Source organism: Schistosoma haematobium, chromosome 4 (assembly GCF_000699445.3).
Source record: "Schistosoma haematobium chromosome 4, whole genome shotgun sequence".
NCBI lineage: Eukaryota > Metazoa > Platyhelminthes > Trematoda > Strigeidida > Schistosomatidae > Schistosoma > Schistosoma haematobium.
This window is the reverse complement of record NC_067199.1, coordinates 32442992-32468879: the sequence shown is the minus strand read 5'-3', so window position 1 is coordinate 32468879 and position 25888 is coordinate 32442992. Positions and strand designations below refer to the sequence as shown.

General features: G+C 35.7%; 1 protein-coding gene across 2 annotated transcripts in view; it reads left to right on the top strand.

Moving 5' to 3' along the window:
- The window catches only part of TLE4_1 (Transducin-like enhancer protein 4), a 36896-nt gene that overhangs the window by 2176 nt on the left and 8832 nt on the right, over positions 1–25888 (top strand). Inside the window, exons 8-13 of one of the 2 annotated variants that reach the window (XM_012936341.3) lie at positions 5503–6360; positions 14895–15392; positions 16171–16230; positions 17010–17496; positions 19346–19551; positions 25044–25105. In XM_012936341.3, the coding sequence (XP_012791795.3) occupies positions 5503–6360; positions 14895–15392; positions 16171–16230; positions 17010–17496; positions 19346–19551; positions 25044–25105 (2171 nt within the window). Of the gene's footprint in view, positions 1–5502; positions 19552–25043; positions 25106–25888 lie in introns of both variants that reach the window. The other variant, XM_051216220.1, reaches the window with a different exon arrangement.

Here is a 25888-nt window from a genome sequence, read left to right as displayed (position 1 = left end):
TGAAATAGTTTCCCTGCTGTGTAGTTCTGTGCATATTGTAACTGAATGTACCAGTTTCAGTTTGGGAAGGACAGGACGCTAGGTGGCTTATGTTGGTCCTGAAAATGGTGGTCTCTCAGTTGATCTTTTGCAAGCGGCGACAGATGGTGCTTTAATTCCGTGTTAAAATGATAAATCCCATTCGTTGATGGTTCGATGAGAAAGTCGATAGTCTGTTGACAAGTATTTCGTTATGGGCTTGTGGACTTTTTAGAGTATCCTCTTAAATTCGCCATTTTGGAAGACAAGAAAAGTGAGGGCTTATCAGGTGCGAATTTATTACTAGTTAATTTAAAAGCTGTGATAAAGTCGCCCCTGTGTTGGCCAACGGGTTCTATAACTTGACGGCTATGTCACGGCAGTGTGCAACAGTTTTTAAGTCTTGGCTAACGATAACTCTTAAGTTTGTGTGTTTGGATGACAAGTAATTCACTGCCATCCACCGTCCATGTATCTGAACCTTGATGACCAATATGCATCAGAATTCACTTGAGAGCATTTATCGTCAACTGCCAAATTCTGGACCATTCAGACAATTTCTCTGGGTTATTTTGAAGTTCTAAACTATCACTTTTCATGGCTCTCCATATCCTGACATTATCAGCATACAACAAAACCGATGATGATAGGAGACTAGGAAAGTCGTCTACATGCAGGTTAAATATCACTGGCCTTAAAGCTGTACCTCTGGGCACACTGCAAAGCACAGTTTTCCAGCTAGGCAACCTTGAGTTCACCCATACTGTTTGACGCCCAACTAGCGTCAGTATTGTATTGTAGGTTCTTAGGGTATTTCATGTAACTAGCTTAAATACTTTGAGCCCTGGTATTACTGCCAAGAGTAGGGAGAGTCCGCTCTCTCTCGAAATACTCTCACGTGGCCACGCGTATATAGCCTCTGTCAGGGACTTCCTACTCACTGCCTTCTCGTGGAGGGGAACTTGTTTACGAAATTGAGAGGGCGGAAAGAAAATGTCTGGCTTATTAACCGGGTTGGTGGACATGGAGAGTCCACCTCTGGGAGTTGGAAAACCCTGATTCCAAACCAATGGTGCACATGGGCTCCAGTATCCTGAAGGAACGAATGGCATATGAACCAATTATTGGTCACTGGTTACGATAGGACTGCATCTCTTTACGTTGCTCCACGGCCTTGTGGATCAGACTTCCAAGTCGAAGGCTCGGGGTGTGGCTTCCTAAGAAAACCACCTGCTTCGGTTTGGGCATCAGGGCAGTATCACAGGAGATTTGTGTGGTGCATATGTATTTGGTGCCCCCTTGTACCAATATCTATGTGTTCAAATAAATAAGAAGTAAAATAGTTCGGGCTTTTACAAAACCGAATTGGTTTATATACATAAAGTATTTTTTTTCGAAATGCCGTTAGACAATGACAGTTTTTAAATCCAAAGATTACGGGACCGTTTTTTTACCTCGATACAAACATATGTGTCAGTTCGGGTTAAAGTCCATCTCAATGAGTTGAAAAAAGGTCCACATTTTCTGTAGGTGCTCCGAATTCTTACTAATGTTTTTACTTTTAGCGTTTTGAAGTAATACGGTAGATCATTACGATAATTTATTCTACCTACGTCACCATAAACTGTTTCTGTGAAGAATTTGTACATTTAAATCATTTAGTTATGGTGAAACCAAATACTAGTAACCTACGAATATCCTCTACTCTTACCGGCCATATTTCACCGCCATAAAGTAGGACGGAACGAACTGCTGCGCGGTAATCCCGTCCTTTGGTTGATAGACGGATATCTCGCCTACGCCATAAATGACGCAAGTTGGTAAAAGCCAGTCGAGCCTTCTGTATCCGTGCTGAGATTTCGTCACACACCAGACCACAAGGGCTGATGAGACTTCCAAAATAAGTGAAGCGATCGACACGTTCAATTACTTTACTCCCTATCATTAGTTCGGGTGTCAATGCAACCCAATTCTGAAGCGACATTTCGAGGGCGAGAATCGCATCCCGAACATGCGTGCATTGTTGCTTAGAGTGGTCAGAAGACTCTGCATTCTGTCAGCGTCTTCACCAAATAAAACTATGTCATCAGTATATTCTAAGTCAACAAGTGAACCTCCCGGTAGAAGTTCAACCCTTGTAAATTTAGACGAGGAATGTGTTAGCTCTAAAAGTACGTCAACGACAAAGTTGAACAAGAATGGAGAGAGTGGGCAGCCCTGACGAACACCACTTGAGGTAATCAATTCTGATGACAGTTCGCCATAAGCTCTCACTCGACCAGTTGTGTTCGAGTAGTGAGCCTTTGTAAGGTTAATGTACTTTGGTAGTGCTTTCAGTGACAAACACTGCCATAGAACCTTACGATCAACAGAGTCAAATGCCGCTTTAAAGTCGAGAAATACTACCATTGTGAGGCGTCTGAACGCGTGTCTGTGTTCTAGAACCTGACGTAGTGTGAATATCTGATCTATACAACCACGTCCAGGTCGAAAACCAGCCTGATTTTCTCTAGTCTGCTCTTCACGAGCTTTAGTTAGGCGTCGAAGTATTATTGAAGCTAATATTTTAGATACTATATTTGTCAAACTGATTCCTCTGTGATTGTCACAAGAGGACTTTTGTCCTTTCTTATAGGCTGGCACAATCAGTGATTGAGACCAGTCAGATGGGATTACGTCCAGTTCCCAAATTCTACCTAAGACCTCAGTTAATCTCGTTGCTAATACTGGACCACCATCCTTAAAAATCTCAGGAGCGAACCTGTCAGGGCCTGCTGCTCTCCCTCGCTTCAGATTTCCGATAGCTTTTTCAACTTCATAAAGAGTCGGAGGACCTACATTAACTTGCCATTCAGGTTGACTGGAGATCATGGGAAACCGAAGTCTGGAATGAGTTTCCGAGCATCTATCAGTGCGATAGATGCTGCTGAGATCCAGTGTTGCTCCCTAACCTTACGGGTTACCGTACTAGCAGATATCACTGCTGTTTCCACAGCTTTTCGGATATCATTCCATGCTTCCTCAGGGTGGGCATCACCTCTATGGCTGCATAAATGTTTTCCTAGTTGTTCCTGAAATATACTCTTAGCTTGACTATCACTAAGTAGGCCCCTAAGAGGTTTCCTTGCAGCGTCTTTCCTACGTCCAGTAAGACGCAGACAGATACGCGCTCGTACTAGAGCATGATCTGAATCTAAGCATGTGCTCCAGAACAAGCGACAGTCTTCTATCGAGCCCCTCCATCGGTGGCTGATAGCGACGTGATCTATTTGGGTCCGACGTTGGGACGAATTAGGAGGTTTCCATGTTAAAAGATGTTTTTCCTTATGCTTAAAGTTAGTATTTGCAAGAAAGAGGCGGTTATCTGAGCATAGCTGCAACAGACGGTCGCCTTTATCTGTTCTTTGAGCCACGATGCTATAAGATCCACCCAGGTGTCTTTCTCTATCGCTTAGTTTACCTACTTGAGCATTAAAGTCACCGGCCATTATTACTACATCCCAGCGCCTAGCTTTTAGGAGGAGGTCGGAAAGCTTTCTGTAAAACTCATCTTTTACATCATCTGCGCTGCAGTCAGTGGGAGAATAGGCAGAGACGACGAGTGTCCCTATCTTTTCATATCCTTACTGTTCCGTTCAGTCGAACAGCGCACAAACGACTGTCTACTGGGATCCACTCTAAGAGAGCTAGTTCTGCCCTAGGACTCAATGCTATACCTACGCCGGCGAAGCCACGGGAAGCAGAATCAGTGCTTCCAGATACACGAAGTGTGAATCGAGTAGGTACTTTGTTTTGGCATGGTGGGGTCAGATAAATGACGCTACTCGGATCCTGTATGCGCGTTTTGGAGACGCAGCACACATCGATGGCGCGGGATTCTAAAGTCCTGGCTAAGGAAGCCTGTTGTCCTATTTGACACAGTGTTCGGACGTTAAAAGCTCCTATGTGTAGTTTAGAGCGTGGTTTCAGGAGACCAGGAATAGCGTTCCGCGTACTCGAATCGTTTGCCCTAGCGGCGCGAGATGATAAATAGACGTGAGGAGGGTTAGCCATGGAGATAAGAGAGGTATTAGGAGGTGTAGGAAGGATTTGAATGTGACCAACTTGGTCTCGTATGCTGTTACGGGTATGAGGGCTGATGTCACTTTCCGGCTGCCCACACCCTGGAAGGGTATTTCTTGAGGAACCTGAAAAGGAAATTGGATTAATGTTGGCCTTGAAGACCTGAGAGCGTGACCGCAAAGCCCAAGGGACAACTGCTTGAGGCCGGTCGCGCACGGCCTTTTCGTGGGAGTTTTTGATGTGTTAGCTCCGTTGTTCAAAGGGCCTTACCGCCGGAGACGGAAATCCGTGGGGTAAGGTAAGGTGTGACATTTTTAGGATCGACCTTTTCTAACCCCACCCCTCCTTGTGGGAAGGCAGCATCGCTGCAGATGCTAGTTGTCCGAGGGGAACACCTTACTGCTGTCACACCTCTCTACAGTCAGCAGTACGACTTCGCCCTCAGACCTTGAGTTGCTGCTTTTAGTTTTACCGTTCACCAATCGACCTGTCTGGCATGGTAGAACCTACAGGAACGTATGTTCCAGCCAATATAGCTCGGTTGGGTCATCACGATAGGCAAGCCCGACCACCGCGTCAAGGTAGCAGCTCCGGTCGGGTTACTTAAGAGCAGTCGAACATTTTACGCTAAAACCCTTGCGAAACATTTAATTAGTCTCTTCAGTCGCTTTTTGTATCTATTGATTTAAACAGTCTGTGATCGGTAATTAGTTATGTGTTTTCAATAAAGATAGTTTTATGAACTTTGGTCTAAAAATGACTTCTGTGTAGGTTTTTGATAAACTCTACTTTCAAGCACCAGTCAGAACACGCATGCTAAAGTCATTCCAATTAACTACAAATTTTAATCGGCGTTCTCTTCATAGTTTGAATATTTTTGAATCAAAAACACAAGCTTTGAGATACAAAATGTCAGTTATTTTTTCTTCGTTAAATTATTAGAAACTTTCTGGTTTTTTATGCAGTAACGAAATAAAAATGTATTTTTAATGTCCCTATTATTAGAAAATTGAATTTTCGGTGTTTTGCCGCGTAGTGCAAGTTGTCCCTTCTGAGACAGAAAATTTTCTCTCTTTGAGAGGTGTAGACTGAATCAACGATTTTACTGACAGTTCTGTACAACGGAAGAGCAAACAAATTTCACTAAGGTGCCCTATCTTTTTCTTGTGATTTGATTGCTTGCTTCCGTATTGTATACTAATTTGAGAGGAGGTTTTGGTCTTGAAAAGTAAAGCGATGCCTAGCTTTTGCCTAATTCATTGGTTATTATTGAAATGCTTGAAGTAGCTCCTATACATCTATACATTATTTTCGAAATTTAAAAATTGTATTACGCGGTAAATTCTGTTGATTTCTATACTTATATTTATATTATTTATACTCCTAATTATTTCTCAAACTACCTTTCCCTTTGTGCCATAGACTATGCAACAGCAACAATTACTGATGAATTCTGGATCTGGAGGACTAAATAGTGGGTTCCCACACAGTCTCATTCCACCGTCGTTAGGGCAGTTACCATCCGATAATCCCGTTCTACCCATAAGCGGCTCCAGGGGAGGAGCTCAATCCACTCCATCTTTAACTAGCCTAAGTGGGCTCAATGCACCTCCATGCACTGGAATTAACAGTTTGAATAGTGGACTCCCAGCTCTAAATAACAATACTGCTAATAATTTGCTTTTACCTCCCAATCCATTTCTACCACAAATGACCAGTTCAGTTACGCCCCCAACTACAAATACTAATCCTGTTGGGAATCCTAGCATTTCTGGTGTTCAGTCATCCCTTTCTGGTATCCCAGGTCCTAATAATCCGGCTTTCTTTTCTGGTCTTGCCCAATCTCACCCGGCAGTTGCAGCAGCAATGGCTGCAGTAGCTGCTGCAGGATTCCCTCCTGGTAGTACGAATGCTACTATGAATCAGTTATCCAGTGGCTTACTTAGCAACAATAGTCATCCTTATTCTCAAATCCCTGCTCATATTAATAATATACCAACTTCATTTCCTCCTGGAACTAGCAATAATCTAGTGGGTGCTTCATTGCCATCATCTATATCCTCTAATGCATCTTTGGCGACCTCATCTTATCATGGTCCTTCTGCTTCTGGGGCGCATACACCGTTCTCACCCACCTCTACTTCTCTTTCTAACCCGAATGCTCCAAGACCATTAATGTTCCCAATGGATGGAGTGACTGGTCAACCACCGTTTCCCCCAATGATATCTCCAGCTGCACTATCTGCCATTATTAGTGACAAGAATTTAGATGAAAAACAAGTAAGTCTGGTTAAGGACTTTTAAACAATTTGTTTTCTCTTTTCAGTTTTCAGTTACGAATTCCTGGCATTCTAATTATTTGTCTTACATCCAAAGTGCATTTGTATATTATTTGTATTTTTCATTTCGTTACCACTATGCAGCACATCTTAGGTTTATTTTGACTCCTACCTCATTTATTCATCGTCTACTCACTCAACCTCTTTTCAAACCTGTATGTTCGGGAAATCCTCCAGCTTTTTTCTTAGTATGATCACTCGAATCTGGATCCCAGTTGTTTATACCCTGCTCCTACTATCCAAGCCTGAAATACTTGGTAAATCCCTCATTCTTAAAATAGCTTATTTCTCAGTTTGGTGCACAAAGTGTAACATCATCATCAAGGTTATTTTCGCCAATAACTCTAGATGCTTCAGTGGTATTTTCGATGTTTTATCTTAATGAGTATATCGTAATCATCAAAGTAACTTCTTGGTAGTCATTTGAATTCGGTAAATACCATCTTTAGACACAAGTACAGATCATTGATACCAAGTAAATTTTACGAACAGGTAGACATTCTTTCCGTAACGGATCTTTAGAGTGGATAACTCCCTTCAGTTTAGTTCAAAGATGAAAATTCAGTGGTTCGTTTAAGAATAAATTAAAAAAGCATCCAGTCAAGTATTGAATAAATTTTGATCCCATGGTCATCTTGGATGACTTCGAGTCTGTTTTAAAAACGACAGAGGTCTTTACAAAGCTTACGGAAAAGACAGATGAGTCGCCGATGCTTCTGTCAAGTTAATTGATGTTTAGAACAATAAAATCAAAATATGACTTGAACACTGAAACACGACGTTTACACAATAATAGTAAACTGCAGTGAGCTACGAGTGAAAAGCTGACAGATAAACCAGTGACAACAGATGATGGTATACAGTTTTTAGGTTTGTCAAAAGGGATGGGGCCATAAAGTCATCAGCTAGGTGATCTATCTCTGAAAAAGGTAGAATGTTGATCTACTTTCGAATCGGGTAATCAGAATGAATGGATAAAACATCTTGACACATAGTACAGCCACTTTTATTGTTATAAACATTTTATGAACAATCTGAATAGGAGATTAACATCAATTTTAATGTTATTTCATGTAACTGATCTCAGTCGTTGCTGCCTTAATTAACTAGAAAGTTTTTTTAAAAACAACAGAAATCAGCTTATTTAACTTTGTTTCTAGTCTGGTAGTTTCCATGATATAATATTTAGCAAGAAATTTGGGGAAACCATGTAAGTTTCACGTCTTTTCATTAGTGTATCCAACAAGATGTTTTAGATCATTTGTCATAACTGAACAGCATCCTAAATAAACACATCACTCTGTTTTTAATTTTTAACCCAAATAATCTGTTGAATTGGGACTTAAAGCCAGTCAACATTTAAATTGACGGCATCAAATTATATCCTTCAGTGGGTGGGACACAAGTACTTGATCATACGTAGCTTCGAATAACTTTCCACACTTACTGAAGTCACCTACTTAGTATTACTAAATTCACGCCCAGAGTACTAGGTTAATGTAGTTAACTGGTGGATAAAGTTGTAAACTTAATTGGTCTAAACCTGTATTATTCGGGCTCTTACCCGTTAATAAAGGTGCGAAATTCCCGGTTATAGTCTGGGAGATAATCTACGTCTGGAAGTCTCCACTGATACTACTCGATTGGTTTCGTTTTTAACTCCCTCTAAGTGTTTCCATTCCTTTCATCCTATTATTTTGAGCACTTTTATTGTCGCAGGCATTAGATCGTTGCCTTCATATGTTTGCGTTTTCTAATGTTGTGGCAGTTGATATACTACAGAATAAACCCCCGTAATGTTTATTACAAAGTTATTTTGCAATTCAGTTATGTTAGGAATAGTCTCTAACTATATTGAGAGTAAGGAAGTTACTTACTAATGATATTGAATGATCGTTGCTAACTGATTGAATTTGACAATGTACACTGTTCCATATGACTCTATGGGTTTGTACTACTTAGATGTCCCGAACTAGGTATGTGCACCTTTCGCTTTCAACTATTCTTTAGTTAAAATTAGTCCGAGGCAAAAACGTACTTCAGAATGGACAATCTCCACAAACCGCTATACTTTCTTTATCTCTCTATACTGTACTCTATATGTATAGAACTGATTTTCAGGCATACAATATATATGATTTTTATTATAACCCACTTTCAATTATCACGATATATAGTTGTTAAACATGTTTATGTTTAATGCTTTGTTGATTGTCATCGATGTTTGTGTGCTTGTTTGTTTGTACGTGTTCGTTCATTTGTGTAGTTGTGTACGTCTATAATGCTATACAGATATTTCTGTGTGTGACTACCTAGAACAACATGTAAAATTGTATGTTAATCAGAAGTTCACATATGTATGTTATTAATATATGCACACAAAAACCTAACAACTGTTGACAATACTTTATAGATAATAGGGCGTTTGTTCTCTCAAGTGTTGTGTGTATACTATTCATTTGATACACTTTTTCTTCACTTAATATGAGAACTAAGGAACTTACACAATGCATTTAGGATGTGATAATATGATTTTATTCAAAGAATTATCCATTTGGACATATCTCGTTTTCCTCTCTTTATGTTGTTGTATTTGCATTGAACTATATATCGCTTATTGACTTTAAACTATTCAGAATTTCTAAAGTATGAAAAAGTTCCTTTTTCATAATTAATATGCTGCTATTGTATCTTATCCTAGTCAGTGAAATCTTTATTTTTCGGTTTGAAATTCAACGTTAATTATTATGCTGGTAGATATCATTAAACAGAGGTAGATAATTAATGTTATTTGAGCTTCTTTTCAATTTTTATTTTGCGGTTTAATTAACTCCAAATGCCAATTTGGGAATCGTTTCGTTTGACATCCTATCGTTTTTTTTATGATTTCACATGGACGTTAGCGAATTTATTAAAGTCTGAGTAATTAAATTCTTTTTTCTTTGTAATTGTACTACTGTTTGTGTTCATGATGACTATCAATAATATGTAGCAGTTGGAAAAAAACATGTTCTAAATCCATAGTAGAAATTCGGTTATACAGTCTAAAAGCTATGTAGTTTTTTATGAATGCAATCGTAAAACATTAACTAATTACTAGTCAATGTAATGGTGACATATATCAGTTCAAGCTGTCACAACAGTTGTGGAGTTCTAGTAAGCCATACAATAATAAGTAAACAGAATTGCAACAAAACAAGGAGGGTTAAAACCATATCCTAGCGGGTTGAAGAGCTAACACACCTACTTACGTTGACATACATTTCTATTGACGGAAGAACTGTCAATTTATGTGTACAACTGAGTATTTTTGTAACAACCTCTTCTATAATGGGTAGACACCATACGCTTTCAGGGTGTGTGTGACTATCTAATTGATGACTGTCATTATTCTCCTTACTATTTTTATTGACTTTTTCAGTAACCAATTTTTTTCCTTTTTGTATTACCACTCACTCACACACTTAATTCTGTTTGTTTTCTATATGAAAACTCTCTCCTCTTGAGAAAGACAAAAAATTATCGCTCCTTTGGCACATATATGCAAAAATAATCTTAAACATCCATAATCCTATTTGTTTGGGGTGTGTGTAATATAATCATAATAATATAACCTATGTAAGGATTTTATATACAATAAACATCATGTTTTATATGTCATATAGACCAGTGTATGTAACCACCACCCTTGTTATAATAACCTTAACAGTGTTGGGGTGGTTATTACAGTGAAAATATATACTTCACGTTCTACATTATATTCATCTCTGTTTGCAATGCATTTACTATATGAGCCTCCGATATTTTCTCCGTCTGAGCCTCCAAGCCTATTACGCCTGTCTATACTGCTATCGTTTCTTTTGTCTTTGTATTTATTTTGAATGTTAGACAAACAGACACGTTTGATGTGTTAATTGGCCTGTCATTTTGTCGCTCTCTCTCACCATCGTGGCTGTGAACGTGCTTTTCCGAGGCATGAAGTAAATGTTTGTAATTTGCAACAAAAACACCTGTTGTCATTTTACTGCTAGCTATCCTAGACGTTGTCAAACAAACCTATTATTAAATTCATTTTGTATTGTTTGTTCGAATCATTCTATTGATGTTTAGAACTGCAATTGATCAGTCTCTTATTGGTGTATGTGCATCATGTACGGATTGCCTCGATATTGCCTTCAATCACAAGCATTATAAACAAAGATGGATGGTGGTTAGCAGTGAAACCCAGGACCGATTGATTGCAGTCCTAAATATCAATAGGAAGATTCAAACAAACAATACAAAATGGATTTAAACTTCATCTCATTGCACAAGTCTGTGGCTATCAGGACTTATTACCTAAGTGGATAGCTCGACAGCGATCGAAGCGAACGGTACTGAGTTTGAATCCCGGAGTAGACAACAACTAGTATCCAGGTACATCCATCTAACGAGTCCTAAATACGACAGAAAGCGCGTCCTTGATTCCACTGCTAATCGCCATCTATCTTTGCTCATAAACATATTGTCTGTGATTATCAACTACTAAACTGTTCCTTTGTATCCCAACATATATAGCTAAATATAAATTAGGGTCAAACTCATGGCGAAGGCGAGATATCCGTCTATCAATTAAGGGACGAGTATACTGCGTGGCAGTTCGTTCTGTTCTATTTTACGGCTGCGAAACGTGGCCATTGAGAGTAGAAGATACACGTAAGTTACTAGTATTTGACCACAGATGCCTTAGAAATATTGCTCGCATTTGTTGGGACTACCGGATAAGTAATAGTGAGGTTAGACGCAGATATTAGGTATTGGAGGTAAATCAGTTGATGAGGTTGTGAATCATCATCGACTGAGATGGTTTTGCCACGTGTTACGTATGCCTGAACACCGATTACCATAACACTCAATGCAGACTAGTATTGGGGATGGCTAGAAGAAAGTCAGAGCCCACCAAACAAAACGTGGCATCAGTGCTTGAAGTCATTAACTTCTGGTCTGAGTCATGTTTGTAGATGCAGACCACTTGGTTGGGGTCCGCGTGACTATCGTAACCAATGGTTAGAGACTGGGTGACATGGCTCAAAATCGATCACAATGGCGTCGGTGTATACACTCTGTCTTCCTTTAAACTATGAGATTAAAATTGCTTTATATCTTTCTTTCTACGAACTAATTCTTTCTTACTGTACTATATCCTTATATGCAATCTTTCCTTTATATATTACACCATTGACTTAATTGCTTCTATCAATCTGGTGTTCATCTTGTTGTGCTAATGAGGTGTGGCAACTTGGACCGATGCACATACATGCATAGTCCAACGTTGTAGCTGACTGATTGACAAACTTATTATAATGAAAATTGCAATCAAACTTATCTTCATTTCACTGAATCACGGTTTATTACAAAAAAATGTATGTAGAATCTTATTAACAATCAGTTTCAAATCATTGGGTTCAGAATCCCATATTGTACTATATGTATGGTGTTAAATAAAGCCTTTATTATTATTTACTCTTAAGCAAACATTTGTTGTGCATAATTTGGATCTACTAAGTTTCACACGTAACCCAACGATTACAATGGTAACATACCTGACGACAGGCAGTTTTTGTGTTAGTGGGTGCTTTTGGGATATCACACATTCGATACAGTGCGAATTGTTAACAAGAAATATTACTTTAGAATTCTACAGTCTGATTTAACTACTCTATACGACCGTGAACACATGATCAATCCCTGTTCATATGTAAGAAATCAACTCAGTTATAAAGCCTGTTCATCAATCACCGAATCAATATACGAACAATTTAAATGTATTCACAGATAGACAAATTGCCTTAAAAAAATATGTGTAAGTGTGGTTTCAGTTTGAGTGAATTATTCACGCTTACACTTCTTACTGGTCATGTGACCTTGTCTCATTAAGTAACTTGATTTCTTGCCCAGTAGATTAGCTCCAAAATTCATATTTCCTATAATTGTTCAAGAGTATAAATAGTTGGAGTAATAACATATTTCTGGATTTTCTTTTACTATCGTTAGATGACCAATAATAATTCAATGTTCACGTTAAGTTCTCATCAGCAGTTATCTTGCTATTTGGGCTTGGCAAATTTTCTAATAACATTCCGACTAATAAGTCATGTGAAAATTGTTCACAGACGAGGTTATATATATATATATATATATATATATATAATTTACTGACCATCAAATAGTTCTTGTTGTTACGTAAGCACCAGGACACATCTGTAGGATTTTGCATTCACCATTAGTCAGTTGACATTTGGATTAAATCGATAATTTGTCAAAGCAATATTTTGAGTAATTAGTTTCACGTTTCTTTACTAAGATTCGTTTTTCATGATCAGTCAGATTTTCATTTGTTTTGGTATGTTAGCTTTCCGTAATCTATGGTAAGATGTAGCTGTGTGTTCTATGTTTATGAAGATAAAAACGAAATCCTTTTTTAATTTGTTATCAATAGTTCTGCCTAACGCGCCCAAACTTTCTAGATGGTATGGCAGTGACACAGTTTTTTTCAAGCTTTAACATATACGTCCCGGTGTATTTTTTCATTATAATTTCATCCTCTTCATACCTTTCGTAATGTGCATTTAGCATCACTGATTTTCAATAGATTTCAACTGTCCAACGATCTGAGACCTTAGCTCTTTCGATTTTATACATACTTTTCACCATTCCAATGGTAACAATCTTTTCGGTTACGTTGAGAGCTTGTAGCTTTCACATCTGTGTTTGGGTGTGGTTATAATCCACCCTCACCAAGTTTCACACGCTTCTTATTTCCGATACATTTTGATGTCTGACTTCACTCTCCCAACCTCTTTCTATCTCTATTTGACCAGCTTTCTTATGGGATGGGGTGGGGATCACGGTATGTTCCTGTCATGGGGTGGTGAGAATGAGACATACCATGATTATTAGGGTGATAGAATGCCTATCCGCGTGCCGTCGAGGCCATTCAACTATCTATTGTATAGTGGGGTGGTGATAAAATGAATATTAAGGTAATAGTGTGGTGGTGGTGGTAGGTTTGGACGACCACAAATTAATTCACTCTCTATGAGCCTCTTATTAAAATGGAAGGCTTATCGAGAGCTTTTATATGCTATTTGTGTCATAAGGAGGGATAGACAGACAACAACTATGATGCTGAATGTTAGTTTTTTTGTTTGCTACATCATACATTGTATGTCTGGGACGGCAGGCCGTATTTATATATGTTGTGATTATTTTTTCTTCGTTGATGATACGCAAAACATAACAGTAAAAAATTTAAGTTATTGAAACAATTAATGTTCACTGGATAAGAAGTGTTTGTCTTGTCCTAGTAGTTTATATTTTGCACTACTACTTTGGGTGCAATTCATGGATGCATGTGTTTGAATACGGGTTTAAATTACAGAGACCTGTGTAGATGGGTGCATTCGGCAAGCCATGATTATAATTTCCAGTCGTATTAGTTGTATCGTAATAAAATTTTACATTACAGTTTCATCCAACATGTGTAATGGATTTCCTCTGCTATGGCCTTGATCTAAAAATTTGAAATTATTCAAAACAGTTGTGGGTATTTTCTTTTAGTGGTGTATATGTTTTGATCTAGCCATTCTAGAGTTATTCACTTTCTATTCTCGCTAGCTTTTCAAAATGAATGATGATTAGATTTTATGTATCACACATTCTGTCATCTACTGTTTGCGTAACTTGGATAACTATGCATAATACTAATGATTCAATATACTTGTATGGGAATTTTAACTCTATGATAGGTCTAATCTGTTTCTTGTCTCACTATCACTGATATTTATTGTTTTTTATTCGTGTGGTCGTGTTACTTTCTCTTCTCTTTGTGTACTGTTAGACTTACATTATAGATTTAAGTTTGTATCGGTTAGCCGATTTCTTTATGAATAGCTAAATTGATAAGATATGAAAGAGTAATCATCTTATCACCACTTATCAATTCATGTTTGTGCCTAGTCATCAATTCATTAGTTGATTAAATTGTAAACTTGTCCTATTTAGTGTGTTACGCGTATTCTATGTCATCTTTTATTTTAATTTTCAATGTTGACCTAATTTAAGGTGGAAATATTCTTGTAGCTAAACCAAATTATTCCACTTTTCCATGATAGTTTTGGTCTAATTTGTTTGGTTTTACCGCATAAAGATTCTGAAAAATGGAAAATTAATGGTTAATGACTTTTCATACTATACCGATCATGGTTACGGAGATGGATGCCTTCAAGTATTAAAAATCTGATTTTACTCTCTATTCACCATAATTTGGTGGTTTTTGTATTTATACTCAGATTCGTGTTTTTAATACGTTTTATATTAGTTTTTAGGCAAAAATTTGATATTTTCACGCATGGTTACTTGTTTCTGTCTGCCATCGACTTGTTAAACATAATTAATTTTTCTCCTGAAGTATAAACGTTTCATTGTTCTTTTCAGAGAACAGCAGCTGCCGCGGCAATGGCTGCAGCGATGGCCGCAGCTGCCGCCGCTTCACAAGGTGGCCCACCAGGAGCTTTTGGTCTACCGTTGAACTTCGGGTCTAATAGTCTATCAGGGTCTTCACCAATCGATGCGCATAATTTAATGGCTACGATGGCTAGTTTTGCTGCTGCCCAGTCTGTTGCAGCAGTAGGCATGAATCCAGATTTGCATGATGGACTTAATTCAAGCCTTCCTTTATCATCTGGACTTTTCGGTGGTTTACATCCAGATATATCTGGTTTTGGTTCAAATAATCTATTACCTCCATCATCATCGTCTATATCATCAACATTTCCTAACCCAGGTTCTGTTTTACCACCATCAAAAAGTTCAACACCTGTACCCAGTGTTAATTCTTGTCCAAGTCGCCAACGTACGAATTCTCGATCTCCAGGTTTGCTTGATGTACATTCAAATGCACCGCCAGATGAGAAACGTCGTAAAACTGAAAGAGTAAGTTTGTTTCCTTTAACCTGTCAACATTTTGGTTAGTAATAACTTTTTTAGCATAGTGATACTGTACTGCGTGTTTTGTATTCTATCTTATTTATTATAGTAAATCTTCCATAGATTTATCCATTTCTTATTGACAGTAATTTATGCATTTCTTTTTTAAGCGTTAATTAATTAGACTTTTTACTGTAGTTATTAATTTCCAGTTTGGCACTTGATGATGTTTATGAGTTACAGGGAGTTCTTAACGTGTAAAATTTTACCGATCACATAATAATACATTATGCAATCTGTTAATATTTTGCTTAATGGTAAAGCTCAGGTAAAGATAATATATGTAAATATGACTGTTGAACGCATGTATTTCTACTGGTAGACTCAAGTTTTTGACAAAGTAATGAAAATGCTTACTTTTGGAACATATAAATTCTTGTATTCAATTTTGTCGAAATGTCATTTTGACAACTATAGAACTACCATAGTATATTTTTTGTTTTTCAATATTCTTGAACTTGAAAACCCTTTCTGGAAACCTTACAAGTACGGTAAAGAAATCTATTCTTTAGGTTTTTTGTCTGTCACTATTATCTACATAAAAAACCAATTCACGTTTGTATCATAGCATGTGTTATATATACACTGACATAGAAATACACATGTGTTAATACTTTGCCTATTTATATTATTTGATAATCTGCAGTTTTGAAGTATCTGTTTTGATGTAAATCACATATATATAAACAGTAAGTACTATGTTCATTTTCAATTCTGTCGTTAGCCCACCTCCGGAGACAAATGTAACGCGGTTGGTAATAGTTCTTTGGAAGAAAACGGATTGGTGAGTAATTACTATTGTATCATCCGTATAAAATATAGATAACTGGCTAGTAGCTCTATTGTGAATACACGAAGTTGGGTGGTATGCTAAATGATATATGTATATATATATATATATAATAGTGATTTCATTGAGTAACTTACGATCAAGCCCCAAACGTGTAGGATGAACGGCATTGGAATTGTGCATAGATCTTACCGACTAATAAACATTTACTAATACTTAGTTTTTGTAGTTAAATTTTCCCTGTTGGATTCCCTAAATGGCTTTCAAACTTAATAATTCAACTTTTACATATTTCACATTACGAACTCATTTTTGTTAAATGACTATTTGAAACCTGGAAGCACTGCACAGTTTTCTCATCCTAGCATGCGATTCCTCAGTGATGCACATGCACACGACTACCAAAGATCGAACCAATTTTAGGTGTCATGTCATTTAAGAACAATTCAGTGACTTCATTCAGAGTTCTAGCCATCACAATAAAATCATTTTTATGTTTTACTACTGGTCCACTTAGAATTTATAAAAGTTAGTATTCAAAAGCATATTGCATGTTATGTGTTTCGAAGCTGATAGAATAACTCAGGTTTATGTAAAATATGTGGTCAAATGTTCACTATTTATGCATTTACGTTCAATCATTATGATGACTTTTCCTCTGATTAGTTGTAGTTGTATATTGACTAAATTAGCAACATTTTTTTATAAATCGTAAATTCTTACTACTTCTGCTATTATAAATATTCATTATCATTTATTATTTTTCTACACAGGTTCGTGTTAAAAGCTCAAATTCTTCCGGTCGACGTACTCCATCAACAAAGCATAATGGTAATAATAGTAGCAGTAATGGTGGACCGAATTCTTCTGTTTACAAAAACCATTCTTCTGGTAACGGCATAACTCTATCACATCCTGAGAGTAATAATCACAATCATAATACCACCACGAATAACAATACACAACGAGATCATTCAGTTGAATTAGATCATAAAGAATTTGATGAAAACCCACCGCCACTTTTGAGTGGTGGTTCTGGTAGTGGTACACCAAGTTGTACTACATCACCACAAAATCAACAATCGCATACAACTTGCACTGATCCCCCACCTCCTCCTGCTCCTCCTTCGACTGGGACATTTCATAATAAACAACATACTACTACATCCAATGTTAAATCATCGTTATCACCTGTAGTTGCTAGCACTACAAACGTATCGAATTCATGCAGAATAGGTTCAATTTCATCTTTGGCAGGAGGTAAGATGATAATGATGCTGATCGACCATCAGATGGTTCTATGATTAGTTCATTTAATATTTTGTGCTTTTTATGTGTGCATGAGGAGATTGCAAACTTTTTTTTTTCGGTTCTATCGTAAAAATAAATTAACCACATAAACATTACGTTCAACTTATACTATTCCCTTAGTATGTAAAATCGTTGGAAACCACTATATATATATAAGCTCCAACTGTCGCGAGAATTGAAAACAAGCTCTCTAACATAAAAATTATTGAGACTAATAGCAATTTATGTAGTCAATCTATCCGCATCTTTTTTCTTTGTTTTTCTATATCTCTTTTTGGTCCTACCCACACCCAATAATATGTACATACATGAATTTATGTATGAAAAAGATAATGTATATCTTTTGTTTGCTTGTGTGTGTCAACTCACATATACACACCTATACGAATGTTTGTTCGCTTATGTATGCAGTTCCTCTGAACACACATTCCATGTAAAAGCTTATATATAGACCTTTCGTTTTAGGGTTTATCACTTTACACATAATAACAAAAGTAGCCTATTTTCTTCTTCCTGTTCATTCATCCACCCACCCCACTGTGTTAACATGCCATTTGGTTTGTGAGGTGTGTACATACCGTAAATTTGCCTTATTGCTCTCATTCTCTCTCTGTCTTCCTAACAAATACAATTCATCTTTGTTTTTTTATTTTCCTTGTCTTGTCCCCACCATCATTTTCCTTTATCGATTAGACATATGTCTCACCACCCTTCAGTTTTATGTCGTACACCACCATCACCGTCACCACTATCTTGTATATATTATAAGTCCCATCCGACTCAGCATGCCTTTATTCTATATATCACATCAGTACTAGCAGCGATAACAACAAAAACAACACAATTCTAATTGCGCCTTCACCTCACCTCTCTCTCCACTCTTATGTCGTTGTAGCCTGGGTCAGTAACTGGAACAAAATAGTATTGGGGTGGTAGTTGTTATGTTAGCTTTCATGACCTAGTTGGGATGGCAATAATAAATAATATGATGTAGAAGTAGAGGAGGTAGGTGGTGGTATTGGGGGAAATTGAAGCTATCATTTAGTCGGCTAGTTTCATTTATAATATTGCTTGATCAGCTGTTCTGATATACTACTGAAGTGGGTGTGGGACGGTTTTCTTTTTCAATAATGATAATAATAATAATAATAATAATAATAATAATGGCAATAATAATAGTATTAGTATTATGTGTCTAATGCGCTGTTATGTGCAGTATATATTTATGTTTTAGTTTTGTTTTTTACAACAGTTTTATAGATCGTCATTGTTAAGAATATATAAAGTTAACCATGTATATTTCTATAACCTTTTCAGTAAATGAAATTAGTTTTTATGCTAATCTTTTGCTATATTAAATCATCTAATCAATCAATTGCTTTCAAGTGTGGATAATCATCCTTATTTGAGGATCGGGATCTATTCGTTTTTAAACATTATTCAAGAAGCGAGTATGAATTATCTTGAAGGTATTAGTCCCTTTGTTAAGTTTCGACAGTGCAATGAGAAGATTGTCATCTTCGTTATAATTCATTTGAATATGACAAAGTGCATCGATTCAAGGAGCTAAAAGTTGATGACTGCCTTGAATAAGATCATAACATTAAATTAATTGTCATTTGAATATTGTCGAAGAATATCGATACATGGCTTCATACATTATTTTGCATATTGACATGATCGATATTTTTCAATTGTTCCACGGAAATATGAACGATAAGTTACAGTAATACATACCTCTGAATATGAGGTTATATATGTATATCGAAGTATAGTTTCTTCTTTTACATTCCTTTAGGTGAATTATCAGTACCTAGTCCTTTATCTTCAATGGGTGCTGGTGGTGGTGTCAATCTACCTGGTGTCGGTGCTGTTTCTCTTTCTCCGCCCCATCTTACTTCTGACGCATTAACACCAAATCCTGATGGCCATTCAGTTTCGTCTACACAACAAAATCCCCCTTCAGTACCACTATCAACAACAACAACATCGTCGTCATCGACGGTAAGTAGTATTTTATTGAAAATACAGGACGTGCTGTTAAAGCCATAGTTAAATTCCTCTTTCTTACTTTCTTTATGTAGATTTCTCAAAAGGTACTGCTATTATTGTTGTAATTGTTTCTACAATATAAAGTTAATTTATTTATAATAGCATTCTTAATATTTTTCTGTTTTCGATTAGTCTTTATATTGAATTTTGACATCTGGCATAGTGTACATATTTTTGTTACGAGACCTCACTGTTCCGTTCACTATTTTCAACTTTTGTCTTTAAAACCTGTGAATGTAAGCATGTCGTACAATATCTGAAATTTTGATAATTTTTACAACGTTGTAGTTCACACCACGGATTAATCTTTGTTAAATAACAATTGGAAACCAGGAAGCATTGGAAAGCTATTTATTCCTAGTATATAATTCCTTAGCAGTACACATTCACAACCCCTACTGCAATTTGACCACTACCTTCAAGTCTTGTTGCTAGCGCTTAATTTTTAGACTATTGAGTTGGCATCTAGTGATTTACATTCCTACCTCCAGCCAATTCTCTATATTTCACAACTATCTTCCAATAATATCAGTGGTTAACCGCCCCACATCAGATATAATTGGGCTTCACTGCTCACGACCTTACTAGAACTCCGTAGATTACCTCCTGAAACTAGTCACTATTGACCACACGGTTATTATTCTTAGTTTGCGAAAATTGGTAATGCAAATTTGAAGAGCCAGTAATCTGCCATCTCTCTATACTGATTTTTACAATTTTTTGTTTCATGATCTTGTTATCGAAGTTTTAATAGGATGCCGATCCGAGTAGTATGTTTTGCTTGTTCAGGTTGTTAACTCAGAAGTCACTTTGTCACGTCGTTAAATCCCTTCTACTCTCTTCCGTTGTTAGGCTTCATATTCATCCATTTTACATTTATTTTGGAGGCTTGGATCGTATCACTATTCTTCACACTAGGATTGTGATTCCAAATACGTAAACGTGGTAGACTTATAGAGTTTCTTCGCAAATCACGTATCATAGAGTTGTCGTGGCGTATGAATTTGATTAATATTTTCTTCGTTTATTTTAGATTATGGAATAGGAATGATTAGTCTCTAATAGCTATATTTGTTGACGAAATTCTGAAGTTATTGTATAAACTATTTAATGTAATTATTATTTTCAGATAATTAAGAACGATGTAGATAACCATTTATTGTTGAAATTGTGTTTCTCTAAACTAATATTATGTCATTGATTAGTCAACATGTAATTGAACATTCATTTGTGTACGCATTAGCCCTTCACTTTTTATTCATTTTAATCTGCAACGTATAAAAGACGCCTTCATATCTAATAAAAAAGAAAACCTTAATTTATATAAATATTTCCACTACTTATGGGACCACATCCAATGAGGCTTACGACTATATACTCTGTTTATTATTATCGGTTATGGTTGTACTTAATAGATTCGATAGCTGTGAATGATTCTTCACTCATATTCTTTTGATAAAGAACAGGATTAGGTTACAAAAAAACCCTTAAGAATATATATCCCCACTTGTAAATTCATCAACATACAAACACTCATATTAACTTATCTACCTATATTTGTATTTTCACATACTGTCCCCACCATATACATACTCTCATGCCATGTCATTTAAAACAAACAAACAAGTGAAAAGACTAACATCTACCACTATCATGAAGATATTAATGAATAAAAAGTATATATATATACTGGTATCACTGAGAAAAATTATTATATGTTATTCTTTATTATTTCTTGGGTAAGTACACTAGTATTATGCCTGCGTATATGTAGTAGTAATTGTTTTAATGGTGCTTTGTCATCTAAATATGCTTCAGGGTGTAGCTATTCAGGTTGAGTGGTTCTTTGTCCTCATGATTTTTTTCACCATGATGCTTTTCACTTTCAGACTAGGTGCATAATTGTCATCGTCATTGTTTCTGCTCTATTGTGCTAGATAAAATTAACATAAATATTATTATTTATACGAAATCTGTTTGTTACGTAACTTCGTCTATCTGATATTCATCTTCTAAGTTTGTAGTTTATGTATATCGAACAATTTATCTTTTTTAATGCTGCGATGCGAAAAACTTTGGTTTTGTCCAATTTCCATTTTATAAGCTTATAATTTCTCAAAATATTTATAGTTGTCGTCGAAAAGTTAATTTTCAGTAACTCTGGATATCTCTAAATAAAGTTTGATAACTGGAAAACTAAGAACCATGAGTAATTTTGTGTAACATCATCTATTGCTTCCCCAACTTAATTGATGTTTAAATGCCTGAACTCTTAATTGACTGAATTGTTGGCAGTTGTTGTTACATGGTTACATAGCCACATGTCACCTGAATACATTGGTGACTGTTCTATGAAACGAGTACATTTTTCACAATATCCTATTTTCAGCCCATTGTTCTCCCCTTTATAAACCTTCAGTCATTCATGTTCAATTTATTATTGTTTACCATTCAGAATGGTGGAAAATGGTTCCAGTTTTTAAGTGGAAAATACGTTTCGATCGTACTAAACCAGAGTGTTTTAAAACTTATTCAAATTCGCCGTCCTTTAACAGTCAATAGCTAACGTCTATTTGTGTCTATTTATTTTGAGAATGGCTTATTTTTGTTTCATTAATATATTAATTGTATATAGACCTGGGGAAACTGTACAGCAAAGTTTAAATAGGTTTATTTCCGAGGAATCTTATTAGCATACTAATATTTATCTGCAAAATGCTTTTCATTAATGATGACAACCATTCGAATTGCTGGTATGTGAAGCTTTAGTTAAGGAGTTACCGAGTTTTACTTGATGAATCCCCCAACGTATACAGAGATGTTTAAAAACCTGCTAATATATGATTTGAAATCGATTACATAGAATCAGCGCATTCATTTTTTCTAGCTTATATTCGTAAACACAAGATATAGCCAGTTCATTTATTTTTCTTCTTTCTTTATCCTATCTCAAGTTTGTTTTATAGTTGTTATATTGACAACTTGAACTAGTGCTATTCCCCCTCCAAGTTTTATTTAGTCTATCAGTCATTATTGAACAATATCGTAAATTAGCGTTCATAATGTCCACTGTTAACATAAAACTGGTTTGATGGGCAATCGACATCTTTAGTTTGTTTCTGAATTACAACAAGTTTGTGTATATGGATATTGAGGCTTTTCTGGGAAATACCAATGGTTCTCCTTGTAAATTGATTTTATCACACTGATGAATTAGTTTCAGCAGTATAGGGTTGTGAAGATTGTTGAGTTTCATTGGTCATGAACCGATCGATGTTAGACAACCATTGAACACCTAGTAGCACTGGACGGCCGTTTCGTCCTAGTACATTACTCTTCAGCAGCGCACATCAACCACAAACTTAGGAGCCGAATATAGGACCTTCGGTGTCGTGCACGAACACTTGACCTCTAGCCCACTGAAACACCATCCAAAGGTGTTTAATTTCAATCAATCCATAATGTTTCGCGACCATCTCTCATTGTCTTTTGTGGGTAACCGCCACACGCCCTACACGGTTGAACTCTCCTGGTCACAGTTTCTCACTAAGACTCCGAGAATTACCTCTTGAAGCTAGTTACTACTTGTGACCACATAATTATCACTATATAGGGTTGTTAGGATTGTTAAGGTTCATTAATCTAACATTGATCGGTTCATGATTTCAATGAAATTAGCTTTGGTTAATAGATAAGTCTATAATACCATATACTTTAAAGCGATTAAAATGTTTTCATTATTCAAGTGCTCTTGTATGTGTTTGTTATTCGAACATTCACAAATAACATCTTAATAATGTATATCGTATGATTTTAAGTTCTGTAATTAAAATTGAAATATTAGATATAGAATAGTATAAGTAAATAAGAATGAATGTTGAGGGGCACTGATAATCAACATTTTAGTTAATAATTAGCTAACTAGTAAGTGAGTGATCATCATGAGATTAGGCTTTAATAATGAAGTCAGAATTACATATTTTGTTTTATTTCTTTGGTATCAAGTATTATCACAATCAAGTGCTGATATATATATATATATATATATATATATATATATATATATATAGTCGAGCATTGTGAGGAATCATCATCATGTTCATTTCACAAATATTTGCACAAATGAGTCGATTAGTTGTTCAATAATCATTGCCACATTTTTGTCATTGTTACTATATTATCGTACTTTTATATATACCAAAATTATAGTGGGATAATCATTTATCCCGTTTTTTTAAATGTGCTTTTCAATGACACCTAGAGATGTTTTAATCCGTATGTTAACCATGAGAAAAGTAAATGTTTATTAGTGATAGGACGTAGTTAACAGGATATTCTGCACTTAAGTTTGGTCCTAGTTGATATTCATTCGCAAGGCTTACTTGTAATTGAGATCCAAAAGATGCATCGATCCCCTCAAGTTTGCAGATATATTCTTAGTTGATAAATGCCTATTAGCATAAAACTTGTCCCTGACTTTCCTACCTACTGCCTCCAACCACTTAACATCTCAACATAGTAAACGCAATATTGAGTTATTTAGACTCGTGGCTACATTGCAACTTGACTGGTAAAAATTATGTAATTTGTTCCCCTAGTGAATTTAAATAAGGCCAAACAATTTGATCAACACCAATGGACTAGACACACATAACTTTAGTAACTATTTAATAATCAATCAATTGCGTAGAAAAAGGATTGTCAAACCAGTTTTCTTTATATATGTTATTATCATATAGAGTAAACTATAGTATTCTAGCGGTTTTTTGTGTCATTTGTATTCATATTCAGTTTCATTGTGTTTGTGTGTAGTTCTTTGTTTTTTGTAATCAACAACATCCTAATATGATGGAAGTTTGGAATTTCCCCACACTCGTGTAATTTCTTGTCGATATTTTCTCTTCATATGTATTTTCTAACTCTTATATTCCATTCTTCTCTGTTCAACTGATTATTTAGAACGATATATTAAAGTAAACAAAATAAAAAAGTGTTGGATCATCTCTGTGCTGTATTGCTAATATTGGAGCTTGTTAAAATGAGACTTATTTCGTTCTCTAAGCACCTATAATTTTGTTAGTGTTTGAAATGAAACAATTTCATTATTTTGTGCTTGTATAATATATTACTTCATAATAAAAACAATCATATACCCTATTCCGCTGAACTAGTTAGTTTAATGTTAAATTGATGATATGAAATTGTTGAGAGGATAAAGAACTGTCTGTCCTTTTATAAAATTTATCCTCACTTGTTATATTTTGCAAATCTGTATTAAATTCCATGGAATACATTCAAAAGTTTTACTTTTGATTAAAGTATTTTTTCCATGTAGTAAATTCGATTTACATACACTTTTTAAGATCTATATACATCGTGTCATTTTACCAGTGTTATTTATATTTCATTTAAAATAATTTTATTTTTCCGCCTCTACTTATCAGATGATGTTTGATACAAATTTTGGCAGTTCTGGAATGAGTGGGATTTCGAATATTGGCAGACCGTAAGTTGTTGACTTCGTTCGATGAACTCTTCTTATATACGTTTATTGTTAGTTTTATGATCACAATATTGCAATCTATTCAATCTAGTACCCTTTAATCACATCACTTTTCTAATCGGCTTCATAATTTTGTGTAGGTTGTTCGAATTAAGGAGATATTCTCTGTCATACTGTTTATTTAATATTTTATCTACTGTCTCTTTGGGCTGGAAATATTCTTTGTTCATATATATAATCAAATTTAGTGTTTTGAGTTTTTTTTTCAGTTCACTGAAGAGATGATTGTTGTTGTATGTCCTAATCTCTTATAGAGAGCTTTGCTTCGACAAATAACAACAACAAGTCTGTCATCTTATTACTAATATATTCTCATGTTATAGATTTGCCAATATTCTGTTCTGTTTTTTGTTTTCTCTCCCATTGATACTTATAGCGAAGAGATTTTTTTCTGTTGAGAAAAAATATTTTTATTTTTAATAAAATTTTATTTATTTCCCTCGTGTCTCCTTACTTTTCCTCTTTTTCTCTTACATTTCACGTATCGTTGTTTATTTGCATCAAATTTGTATCCTCCAACCCGTCCCGAACCTTCTTTTTTGTATGTTTTTAAAAAACTATATCCATCTTACTGCCCCGCCATATATGCATACATAGTTAAATATTCAGCAGCATTTGTTTGAAAGTGTGTATTGTCCCATGCTTTTTGTACCTGCCAGTTTTATACTATTCGATCAGCTTGTATAATGTAATGTCTTCAGTTTCTTCTTTCTTTCACTCTTTATC